The following is a 13,025-nucleotide window of genomic DNA, read 5'->3' as shown; positions in this document are numbered from 1 at the left end:
ATTGCCAACCATTTCCGGTTATCAGCGGCTTCCTCAGAAAACAAGCCTGCCTCCCCGTTTATCAGACCATCATCCACCTCGAATCATCATCCGAGAGATGTTAGTTAGCGCCAAAGCAAAAAAATGTTTTGAATGAACCAAGCAAAGGCTGCCCTCTACAGTCCGGTTCACGGAATGACACGCGATTTATACCTGCATCAATTCAGCCCGGACAGGTTGAATGTGATCGTACAAGAAATCCGGCTGCAGGTTATCCACGCACAGCTCCAAGGTGCGCAGGCCTTGGCTGACCAGAGTCTGGGATCCATTTAAGGCGGATACCAAGGGATCCATCAGCATCGGCAGGTAAGGGAGGAGCGAGCTGAGCCGCACCGGGACGGTCAGACAAAGCTCGACGAACAAATCTTTCATGTGCTGTTTGTGCAAACCGCTCTGAAGCATGTTGAGACCTGGAGAGGGACAAGGAGCAAAAGCCAGAACATCAAGAGAGGCATACAGTTAGTCCTCGACTTACAACGGTTCGTTTCGCGACCGTTCAAAGTTACCGCGCAACTGGAAAAAAAATGACTTAGGATCATTTTTTTCAGAGTTACGACCTTTTGCAGCATCCCCGTGGGGTCACGTGATCAAAACTCAGAAGCTTGGCAGCAGGGGTGAAATCTAAAAATTTTCCCTACCGGTTCTGTGGGCGTGGCTTAATTGCTGGGCGTGGCTTGGTGGTCAGGTGACTGAACAGGCATGGCCAATAATAATAAAAATAATAAAGTATACAAAACTTGGGAGCGCACCGGTTCACCTTCTTTAAAAATAGAGGCACCGGTCTACTAATTGCCTTTTTTGGGGAGGCACCGGTCTACTAATTGCCTTTTTTTGGGAGCACACCGGTCTACCTTCTTTAAAAATAGAGGCACCGGTCTTCTAATTGCCTTTTTTTGGGAGCACACCGGTCTATCTTCTTTAAAAATAGAGGCACTGGTCTACTAGCCGCCTACAGCGCTGATCAGCTGTAGTGCGGCCCTTTGAAGCGCCGCAGCAGTCATTTAAGGCCGTTTGCAGCTACATCACCACCGAGAGCTTCAGGGACAGAGAAGAGAAACAGCGAGGTGTGTGCAAGGGGGGGGGGTTTGCTACTGGTTCTTCGAACTACCCGCCCCCCATCACTACCGGATTGTGCGATCCGGTCCGAACCGGGAGCATTTCACCCCTGCTTGGCAGCTGGTTCATTCATGACAGTGTCCCACGATCACCCTTTTGAGAACTTCTGACAAGCAAAGTCCAGCGGGGAGCCAGCGAGGAGCCAGGTTCATTTAAACAGCCGGCTTACTAACTTATCAACCGCAGTGATTCGCTTAATGCCCGAGGCAAGAGATGTCATCAAAATGGGGCAAAACCCACTTCACAAATGTCTCCCTGAACAACAGAAATTTGGGGGCTCAGTTGTAGTTGTAAGTCGAGGCCTGCCTGTGCAAAGTAGACCTCATAGTTACGACCGTCGCGCCATCTTGCTCGTTATAGTCGTTAAGTCGTGACGGTCGTAAAAAGGATCGTGTGTATGTGTGTGACCGATCTGATTTTATGACCTTTTTTTTTTACATCGGTCGTTAAGCAAACACGGAGGCTGTAAAACAAACAGGGTGATTTATTAAGCGAACCCACCATTCGCAGTGGGTGTGGTTTTGCCATAACCAAAAGCGCTAGGTTTGGAGGGAAAACCGCCATAAAACGTGGCCACATGCCTGTGGGATGCTGCAAATAGCCAGAAATTTGGTGCTAAGTGTGCGAAACCTGGTTACGTGGACCCTGGCAGGAGGCGGCCATCAGAAGTTGGAATCCGGGTTGAAAATCCTCCTTTTTGTGACTTTGAACGGCCGCTGAAGAACGGTATGGCGGGAGGAGGAGGAGGGAGGGTGCTTGATGAGCTCAGAGCAGTGCCCCCCCCCCAATCTTTTGGGCACCACGGACCGCTTCCGGGGAGAGGGGCGTTTCCGTGGACTGGAGAGGCCATGGTTTTGCATGCTGCCTGTACACCATGGATGGGTCTTCGCTTGTTTGCGTGGCCTGGTTTCTGGCATGCCACAGACCAGAGCCCGTCCATGGAGCGAGCATTGGGGACCCCTGACTTGGAGCGTTACTAACCTTGTAGTAGGTTAGGTAGCAAGGGCAGGAATTCCTGATACAAGAGGTCATGGCTGCCTCCACCGATGGATCGGAAAAGGGCTCTCAGCAGCAGGAAGTAGTTGTAAGGCTCTTTCGCCGTCTGCGCGAGTTCCATGGAGCTGTTGACTATTTTATGGAGATGTGGCTGAAAGACAGAAAGGAAGGCGGGTGGGTGGATGGGTGGGTGGAGGAGGGTGCCGATTACTGACTAAGCCAAACACGAAACCTGTTTTCTAGTTATCTGTCTGGATGGAGCATAGAATGGCTAGAAATGGTTGGGACGCTGGATAGGAGGTTAGCGTCTTTCTGTGTTCGAGACCCCGAGAGCTGCCATCAGGCAGGGTCGAGTTCTCGTCCTTCACTCCAGGAACATCCCAAAAAAAGATGTTTTGAAACTTTGGGGAAAAATGCGGAGAAGAGCAACTAAGATGATTAAAGATTAAAACATACGAAGAACGGCTTTGCAGGGTTTGGTTGTCTAGAAAAAAGAAGGACTAGCGGGGGACATGATAGCAGTATTTCAGTATTGGAGGGACTGCCATAAAGACGAGGGGGTCAATCTATTGTCCAAAGTACCAGAAGACAAGACAAGAAACAATGGATGGAAACTAATCAAAGAGAGAAGCTGTGTGGGCTTCTAAGAAGAGACTGGACAGCCACTTGTCTGAAGTGGTATAAAGTCTCCTGCCTGAGCAGGGGGTTGGGCTAGAAGACCTCCAAGGTCCCTTCCAGCTCTATTCTATTCCTGTTGAGAGACATGAGAGGAGTCCTCCAACCGGGCGTCCCCAGGGCAACGGTGATGTCACCAGCTAATCCTTTCAACTCTGAAGGGCTTTAGCACTTCTGACATGAATTTTTTTTTTAAATTTAAATTCATGTTCAGGCAGGCTGCTGTTATAGAGGTAGTCCTTGACTTACCACCACAATTGGGAACAGAATTTCCACTGCTAAGCAAGACAGTTAAGTAAGTCGCCGGGTCTATTTATTTTGGACGCGTTTTATTGTTTTAGAGTATTTTTAATGGTTTTAATTGTAGAATTTTTTTTACAGTAAACCGCCCGACATCACTGATTGAGATGGGCAACTATAGAAACTGAATGAATGAATAACTTTATTTTATTTTTAAAAAGGAGAAAGTGGAAGAATGGACCACTCTGACTCAACCCAGTAACAAACTCCGAAATCACCGGGAAAGTTTCTTTTATTATTATTATTATTATTATTAACCTCTTAAAGGCCCGGCCTTGCTCCACTATTGGTGAGAAATACTTTCATCTTTCAAATTAAATTGTCTACTCAGGGCCAGGCACCAGTTCTTTGAGAATCGAATAATTTAACAGGCGTGCAACAAAGCCAGCCGTACGTCACGCCGATGAAATTGGATTTGCCTTCGGTTATAATCCAAACGACCTTCATTCAGGAGCCTGACTTGGAAAACACAAAATAATAGAACTTAGTTCTGAGGGAGGAATATATTTTACACAGCAGCAGTTTGGGGTTAAACAATTAACCCACAAGGAATCAGGAGTTCTTGGCAGTTGAAGAAATGAATATACATGTCACGTTTGTTAATTCAAAAGAAAAGAAAATGACAGAGTACAATAACACTACCGTGTTTCCCCGAAAATAAGACCCTGTCTTATATTTTTTTGAACCCCGAAATAAATGCTCGGCCTTATTTTCGAGGTCTTATTATTTTGGGGCGCGTGAAATAAGACAGGGATCCTCTTGCCATCTTACCTGATTTCCAGCTCTGTCTTCCTAACCCTAACCAGAGGAAATGGCAGGGACCGGCTGTGCAAGCATTTAAATATTTTCGGGGAGTGCTTATTTTTGGGGAGTGCTTATTATCAGGGGATGTCTTATTTTCGGGGAAACACAGTAGATCTGAAGCAGATTGCTACACGTTGGGGAAGTTGGAAATAATTGTTTAGGCACACTTAAAACAAGCTTCCACAACATAGTGCGCTCCATTTAGGAGGGACTACAACTCCCAGAATCACCAACATCTGGCAAGTATGAAAAGATCTGAAGGGTTTGTTGGTTTTTAATTTTCCTAAGCAACGCGGTGGCCTCATGGTACAGATGATCATTTCCCATTCGGAAGGTTGAGAGTTCAATCCTAGGTAGCAACAGATATTTCTTTTCTAAGGCACCAAAAAGGAAAAAAAAATCTGCTGCTAACTCCAAATAGGTGTCAGGAAGGGAATCGGCTAGGAAACACTCAGCTCCATTCGGAATGTTGAGAGTTCAATCCTAGGTAGCAACAGATATTTCTCTTCTAAGGCACCAAAAAGAAAAAAGAAATCTGCTGCTAACTCCACATAGGTGTCAGGAAGGGAATCGGCTAGGAAACGCTCAGCTCCATCCGGTCACCCGGCTCTACCCGGAATTAAGAGATTTACAGGGTTGTAAAAAGGGAAGAGTTGGTTTTATTTTCCTCTCCAGCTTTCGATAGGTCTAGCAACACAGAGACATCACTTCCTAACGTCAAAGCGACTTTTAAGCTGTTCTGGATTTAATCAACAAGCCATGCCTTAAAATGTTCTTTGTCGGCATCCTCCATTTCTCCAGCGTTTACCTTCAACATCTGCTCGTTTTCCGCAGCAAAGAGCGAAACCGAACCAAAGACCAACTTGAAGAGTTTGAGATACAGGTTGGACAGCTCCACATTGGAACCCATTTCAGGCAAACGGTCCAGCAGATACTCTACCAGGATGGTGGCAAATAAAGCTGAGGTCGTAGGATTGGCCAAGAAAGAATTTGCAACGATCTGCCGAAATAGGAAAAAGTGATTGGTATTTGTTTTCCAAAACTGCTAATGAAAATCGAAACGTTAATGCTAAAATATTAAAAATGTTAATTGAGGGCCAGTTTGGTCCAGAAGGTAAGGCAACAGGCTAGAAACCCAGTGATGGTAAGTTCTAGTCCCGCCTTAGACATAAAAGCCGGCTGGATGACTTTGGGCCAATCACCAGGAGACAGTGAGTTCTAGTCCTGCCTTAGGCATAAAAGCCAGCTGGGTGACATTAAGGCCAATCACCAGGAGACAGTGAGTTCTAGTCCTGCCTTAGGCATAAAAGCCAGCTGGGTGACATTAAAGCCAATCACCAGGAGACTGTGAATTCTAGTCCTGCCTTAGGCATAAAAGCCAGTTGGGTGACATTAAGGCCAATCACCAGGAGACAGTGAGTTCTAGTCCTGCCTTAGGCATAAAAGCCAGCTGGGTGACTTGGAACCAATCACCAGGAGACTGTGAGTTCTAGTCCTGCCTTAGGCATGAAAGCCAGTTGGGTGACTTTGGGCCAATCACCAGGTGTCTCAAGAGTTCTAGTCCCAACTTAGCCGTGAAAGCTGGCTGGGTGATTTTGGACCAACCCAAATCACTTCACAGGGTTGTTGTTATGGGGGGGGGGATTTTTTTAGATCAGCTGGATGTGGATCTTGTTAGAGAGATCTTCCCACTTCAATGATTTTCATCTTCAATCTTGACAGTCAGAATCCAACCTCTGGTGCACAGCCTCCCTGCAACCACGCGCACCCAATAAAATGCCACGAATGTTAGAAATCGGTGCTGGAGAAGAATGGTTGAACTTTGTTGCCCAGTTTCATGGGTCACTCACTGTCAAGTGAACAAAACATACTACCTGGAGGGCATAGTTCTTGGAGATCCTTTCCACCATGTAAGGGACAGACGTCTGGAAGATTTCTTTGAAAGTCAGAGGGTTCATCATGGTGAAGACCCCAGCAAAGTGTTCCAGGACCTCTTTCTCCTCCTTCATTCTGACCGTTTGGCAGTTGGCGACCCGAATGTACGTCTGCCCGTTCCCAGCTATTTGGACCTGGGTGCAAGGGATACATTTCACAGAAGTAAAATAAAGAGTCCTTGGTGACTTTAATGAGAAAACGCTGAGCTTTTATTTCTTGATTCAGCACATGGAATCTACATCACCAATATGTAAACATAAGTTTGGATAAAGTATCAACAAATAGGTCATTGCTAGATAGCAAGATGGGTGGATGGATGGAATAGCGAGATGAATAGATGGATGGATGGGAGGGATAGCGAGATGGATGGATAGTGGGTGGATGGAGGGATAGATGGATGGATGGGATAGCAAGATGGATGGATGGATGGATAAATGGATAGAATAGCGAGATGGATGGATGGATGGATGGATGGATGGATGGATGGATGGATGGATGGATGGATGGGAGGGAGGGATAGCGAGATGGATGGATAGTGGGTGGATGGAGGGATAGATGGATGGATGGGATAACAAGATGGATGGATGGATGGATAAATGGATAGAATAGCGAGATGGATGGATGGATGGATGGATGGATGGATGGATGGATGGATGGATGGATGGGAGGGATAGCGAGATGGATGGATAGTGGGTGGATGGATGGGATAGCAAGATGGATGGATGGATGGATGGGATAGCGAGATGGATGGATAGTGGGTGGATGGATGGATGGGATAGCAAATGGATGGATAGTGGGAGGGAGGGTGGAGGGATGGATGGATGGAATAACGAGATGGATGGATAGTGGATGGGTGGGTGGATGGATGGATGGATGGATCATGGGATGGGTGGGTGGATCATGGGATGGGTGGGTGGATGGGTGAATGGATAGATTAGATAGATCGATAGATGATGATGATAGGTAGGTAGGTAGATAGGTAGATAGATAGATAGATAGATAGATAGATAGATAGAATGAATGAATGAATGAATGAATGAATGAATGAATGAATGAATGAATGAATGATATAAAGAGATAACAAACTTAACAAACATGGCAAAAAAGGGTTGTAAAATGTGGCAGGACTCACTTATATGACCACACTACACAGTGACCAAAAGTTCCAAATCCCAATTGTAGTCATAAGTCGAGGACCACCTGTAATCAACTTCCAAATTAGAGTTATAAGGCACATCGATCCTGATACGTACCTGATAAATGTCCAAAGCCTGCATGGCATATTTGACCAATTTTATATATATTTGGGTCTCTTTAGGTTGAAGCTGCTTATTGGGAATGAACTGGGCTTCTAAAAAAAAACACAGAGGAAAGAGAAGAAATCAACGAAATCAGATTTTTTTTTTAAACCGTAAAAGATCACTAGTTTGCATAACAATAAAACAGGGTTGCACCATTTGTTTCATTTATCCAGCATAATTACTTTATTTCAACATCTTAATGCAGTAAAAAGATGCCCCCCTCCAATTGGGCAGGCAACCAATATCTTAGGAGAGACCTTCTGCTTTCTCCTGCAGAGCGGAAAGGATAACTCTTCTTTTAGGAAAATGCTTGCTCCAGCTTTGCCTCCTGCTGGGAGGCAAAAGGAAAGGAAAGGAAAGGAAAGGAAAGGAAAGGAAAGGAAAGGAAAGGAAAGAAAGAAAGAAAGAAAGGAAAGAAAGAAAAGAAAAGAAAAGAAAAGAAAAGAAAAGAAAGAAAGGAAAGGAAAGGAAAGGAAAGGAAAGGAAAGGAAAGGAAAGGAAAGAGGAGGAGGAGGAGAAGGAAGGAAGGAAGGAAGAAGGGAAGGAGGGAGAGGAGAGGAGAGGAGGGGAGAGGAGAGGAGAGGAGAGGAGAGGAGAGGAGAGGAGAGGAGAGGAAAGAAGGAAAGGAAAGGAAAGGAAAGGAAAGGAAAGGAAAGGAAAGGAAAGGAAAGGAAAGGAAAGGAAAGGAAAGGAAAGGAAAGGAAAGGAAAGAGGGAGGGACGAAGGAGGGAAGGAAGGGAAAGGAAGGGAAGGGAAGGGAAGGGAAGGAAGAAGGGAAGGAGGGAGAGGAGAGGAGAGGAGAGGAAAGGAAAGGAAAGGAAAGGAAAGGAAAGGAAAGGAAAGGAAAGGAAAGGAAAGGAAAGGAAAGGAAAGGATGAAAGGGACCTTGGAGGTCTTCTAGTTTCTCCTTATGTTAGCAGTGCTCCAATATTCGAGGGGCTACCCCAAAGAAGAGGGTGGGGGGGGTTGTCAACCTGTTCTCCAAAGCCCCGGAAGGTAGAACAAGAAACAACTGGGTGGAAACAAATCAAGGAGAGAAGTAACCTGTAACTAAGGGGAAATTTCCTGACAGGGAGAACGATTAAACCAGTTGAACAAGTTGCCTCCAGAAGTTTAGGACGGCTCCAACACTGGAGGTTTTTAAGAGACTAGGCAACCATGTGTCTGGAATACTCCAGATTTTCCCACCTGAGCAGTGGGTTGGACTAGAAGACCACCAAGGCCCCTTCCAACTCTGTTTTCTTACGGGGAAAACAGGAGGAAGGAAGAGGTGTTGGATATGTTTGCCGCCTTGAGTTATTTGTAAAAAAAAAATAACGAACGCAGGATACAAATAAATAAACTTTTTTTTTTTTAAAAGAGAGCAAAAAAACCCGGTCGAATTCATGTGTCTTAAAGGTCCAGGACTGGTTTGCAACCCGAATTTTTTTTAAAAAAATTAAACATCAGTCAATTTTTACCTCCGGGGATAAGGTGAGGGAAATAAGTGGAGGAGAGAAGGTTAGAGGAAGCAGGGTGGAGGAGGAGAAGGGAAAGGGAAGTAGAGAAGGAGTAGGAGAGGAGAGGAGAAGAAAGTTGGAACGAAGAAAGGAGGGAAGGAAAGGAGTGTACGGAGAAGAAAAGATTGCTGTGAAAAGGAAATGGAGGAAAGACAACCCCGAAAATATTCAAAGAATAAAAACTGAAATAGTTAAAAAAAAAAAGGAATGAATATGAACAAAAATGGAGAAATTAGAAAACAAAGGATGAAAAAAGATGTGATTTAATAAAATGAGCAAGGAAACATTAGGAAAGGAATAAAAAACTAGGGGGGGGGAAAGAATATTTTGGCAAGAATTGCAACTAAGAAAAATATATTTGAATAATTTGGATTGTATAAGATAAGATAAGGTCAATACTCTGTTCATGAATTGTGTCTGTGTGGAGGGGGGGGAATTTAAAAATCAATAAAAACTTGTACAAATATATATATATATATATTTTTACCTCCGGGGGCTTTACAAGACGTGATGCCCCACGTAATGGTCTTAACCCCGCAGACTAAGGTCTTCACCAAGCTGCGGCAATCCGTGACTTGAAACGTCTGCTTGTCTTCCTTCTCCTTCTCCCCTTGTTTCTCGAAGACCGGTCCTGACGCCGGGACCACCGGGGTGGTGGGCGCAGGGGAGGGCACCGTGACCGGAAGTGCGTTTCCTCCCGCCGGTGCACCCGTTAGAACGGCTTCCCCTGCCCCGAGCTCTGACTGCGGTTTGCACTTTTTAAAGATGATGGAAAGCTGATAGCGGGCAATGGTGTGGAATTTCAAGACGAACACCTGAGGAATCGGGAGGAGAAGAAGGAGGGTGGCAGATCGGGAATAAACAACGGCATTCAAGTCTCGTTAAGAGGTGGAGGAAGGAAGCAACTGGAATTCCTTTTCACAGATTAAGAGAGTCGGAAGGGACCTAGCAGGTCATCTAGTCCAACCCCCCTGCTCAAGCAGGAGACCCTATACCCGTGATGGTGAACCTGTGGCAGGTGGCACGCGAAGCCATGTCAGTGGGCACGCGAGTGCTGCCCTAGCTCAGCTCCGGCACACATGCACACAACGGCCAGCTGATTTTCAGGCCTTCCGGGCATACTGGAAGTCGGCAAATGGGCTGTTTCCGGCCTCTGGAGGGCCTTGCGGTGGGGGGGAGGTTGTTTTCACCCTCCCCAGGCTCCTAGAAAGGCTCTGGGGAGGGTGAAAAACGGGCCTACCAGGCCCACCGTGCCATCGCATACCAAAGTGGGTGGAGCGCGGGGGGGGGTTTGCGTGCACATGCGTGGGGGGGACAGGGGACATTGAATTATGGGCGTGGGCACACACATGCGCGATCCCCCTGCAGTCCCCCCCACTTTTGGCATGTGACGGCAAAAAGGTTAGCCATGACTGCCCGATACCATTTCTGATAAGTGGTCAAAATGGCAGAGACTTTTGTTGCTTTGAAGTCTTTTAAATACCCCCTTCATTGCCAGGCTCCAAGGAAGAAATGTTGTCATTCTTTCAAGCCAATTTATCGTTTCTCGCCTATAAACCAGGGGGGTCTCCAACCTTGGCAACTTTAAGCCTGGTGGACTTCAACTCCCAGAATTCCCCAGCCAGCTTTGCACGATCGTCAGAGCCTTGTTTTAACCCTTTAAAACATTTTTTTTACAACCTCTTCGGCCGAAGACGTCGTTAAAAAAATGCTTTTAAAAGTTAAAAAAAAAAAAGGCTCTGACGATCGTGCAGCTCAGCTGGGCATGGGGGATGGGGGGCAGGGATTTTTGCTACCAGTTCTCTGAACCACCCGCCGCCATCGCTACCGGATCGGGTGATCCGGCCCGAACCGGGAACATTTCACACCTGGTGCAAAGCTTATATTCTACCACTAAGCCTTAACGTGAAAACCAAGTTACATCAAATCTTTCGTGTCCCACTCCTCCACTGACGGCCGGGTCAGGGAAATCCGAATCAGGTGTGCCTCTGCAGCTCTGCCAAAGTCCTAGCAGGGCAGGCAGGAGACCAGAAAGTGACTTCAGCAAGATATGTTTAGACTTTGCCTGACTCAGAGAATGCCAGAAAGCAGGTCCTTTATATAGGCCATGGGGTGTGGCTCCATGACTCAGCACTTATCCAGGCCTGCCCCTCCCTTCCTTCTGTTGCCTCCGCCTATCAAGTCTTCTGACGCGAGGGTCACTCCAGTCTGCAGCTGTTGGCAATTGACCTCCCTCAGGCTCACATGCTGTGGAGGAGGGGGAGGGGTCTAGTTGCTCCGTTTGCCTGGGCATGGAGCCAGAGCTGGGGGTTGGAGGTATTTCCTCCTCTTCAGCCTGTCTGGGCATGGAGCCAGGGCTGGGGCCGGGAGGCATACTAGGACATTCCTCCGTGTTCGGAAGCAGATAAGAAGACCCCGGCTGTGGTGAGATCGGACGAGACACAACAAAATCCCCTTTGGTTTTCATTCCCATCCCAGCACCCAATGTCGTGTCCCACTCCTCCGCTGACAGCTGGGTCAGGGAAATCCGAATCAGGCTTGCCTCTGCAGCTCTGCCCAAAGTCCTAGCAAAGTCCTCAGGGCAGGCAGGAGACCAGAAAGTGACTTCAGCAAGATATGTTTAGACTTTGCCTGACTCAGAGAATGCCAGAAAGCAGATCCTTTATATAGGCCATGGGGTGTGGCTCCATGACTCAGCACTCATTAAGGCCTGCCCCTCCCTTCCCTCTGTTGCCTCCGCCTATCCAATCTTCTGATGCGAGGATTACTCCAATCAGCTGTTGGGAATAAACCCTCCTCAGGCTCACCTGCTGTGGGGGAGGGGGAGGGGTCTAGCTGCTCCGTTTGCCTGGGCATGGAGTCAGGGCTGGGGCCGGGAGATTCTCCTTCTGCAGTTTGTGTGGGCATGGAGCCAGGACTTGGGCCGGGAGGCATACATTCCTCAGTATTCGGGAGCAGGTAAGAAGGCCCCGGCTGCTCTGAGGGCGGGCAAGACACAACACCCAACTTCTCTTGCGAGAGACCTCGTCTCTTGAGCAGGGATCTCATTCATTTCATGCCATTTCATTCCCACCACCGCGGTCCTCTCATCCCCTCGTACAAGCCTTCCTTACCTCCAGCATCCTCATGAGGATATCTCTGCCGTTTCCATTTTCCTGCTCGCTCTTGGAGCGGATGCAATCCACCAGGTTCAGCAGAAGTTTGCACGACATGGTCTGGATGCTGCTGGGCAAAGATTCGTCATCGATATTCTTGGCAAAGAGCTGGACGGCCAGGGAGAGATCGTTGAGGGGTAAATGCTGCCGGACATGGTGGACCAGATCGGCCAGAGTGCTGTACGCAAGGGGCCTAAAGGAGGAGGGGAAAAAAAGAACAAATGACAGGTAGTCCTTGACTTACGACTTACACTTGAGCCCCAAATTTCTGTCGTTAAGCGAGACGTTTGTTGAACTTTGCCCCATTTTACGACGTGGGTCACAATCTCCCTTCCCCTGCGGACATTTTGTTGTGTCTCGCCCGCTTTCACCACAGCCGGGGCCTTCTTATCTGCTTCCGAACACGGAGGAATGTCCTAGTATGCCTCCCGGCCCCAGCCCTGGCTCCATGCCCAGACAGGCTGAAGAGGAGGAAGTATCTCCAGCCCCCAGCTCTGGCTCCATGCCCAGGCAAACGGAGCAACTAGACCCCTCCTCCTCCTCCACAGCATGTGAGCCTGAGGGAGGTCAATTGCCAACAGCTGCAGACTGGAGTGACCCTCGCATCAGAAGACTGGATAGGCGGAGGCAACAGAAGGAAGGGAGGGGCAGGCCTGGATAAGTGCTGAGTCATGGAGCCACACCCCATGGCCTATATAAAGGATCTGCTTTCTGGCATTCTCTGAGTCAGGCAAAGTCTAAACATATCTTGCTGAAGTCACTTTCTGGTCTCCTGCCTGCCCTGAGGACTTTGCTAGGACTTTGGGCAGAGCTGCAGAGGCACGCCTGATTCGGATTTCCCTGACCCGGCCGTCAGCGGAGGAGTGGGACACGACACATTTACAACTTTCAGAGAGGACCGCTCGATGCCCTCCAGATAAACAGCGTGCGTTACCCACCTGAGCGTTTCACGGGCCGTGTAGCCAGAGCCTATGAGAATGGATTCATCGAACAATTTGTCCATGCACGGGATAAACTCTGCAAAAAAAAAAAAAAAATTACATCAGAATGAGTGTCGTAAGGAGGGGAACAGGGGTTTTGATTAAGGTGTGCCTTCAACTAACTTAAGATGGCACAGGTAGTCCTTGACTTACAAACAGTTCGTTTAGGGACCGTGGAAAGTCACGAAGGCGCTGGAAAAGGTGACCTGGGACGTACGTTTTTCA

At 47.7% G+C, this 13,025-nt stretch overlaps 1 protein-coding gene across 1 annotated transcript in view; it reads right to left on the bottom strand.

Annotated features, from left to right (window-relative positions):
• Nucleotides 1–13,025, bottom strand: part of TRRAP (transformation/transcription domain associated protein) — a 141,439-nt gene that overhangs the window by 115,208 nt on the left and 13,206 nt on the right. Inside the window, exons 13-20 of the mRNA XM_058157098.1 lie at nt 12,759–12,837; nt 11,779–12,013; nt 9,153–9,480; nt 7,119–7,216; nt 5,805–5,999; nt 4,739–4,930; nt 2,137–2,302; nt 193–449 (exon numbers count right to left, since the gene is read on the bottom strand). Coding sequence (XP_058013081.1) covers nt 193–449; nt 2,137–2,302; nt 4,739–4,930; nt 5,805–5,999; nt 7,119–7,216; nt 9,153–9,480; nt 11,779–12,013; nt 12,759–12,837 — 1,550 coding nt within the window. The remainder of the gene's footprint in view (nt 1–192; nt 450–2,136; nt 2,303–4,738; nt 4,931–5,804; nt 6,000–7,118; nt 7,217–9,152; nt 9,481–11,778; nt 12,014–12,758; nt 12,838–13,025) is intronic.

The sequence above is a fragment of the Ahaetulla prasina genome, chromosome 14 (genome assembly GCF_028640845.1).
Source record: "Ahaetulla prasina isolate Xishuangbanna chromosome 14, ASM2864084v1, whole genome shotgun sequence".
Taxonomy (NCBI): Eukaryota; Metazoa; Chordata; class Lepidosauria; order Squamata; family Colubridae; genus Ahaetulla; species Ahaetulla prasina.
This window is presented reverse-complemented; position numbering and strand designations above follow the sequence as displayed.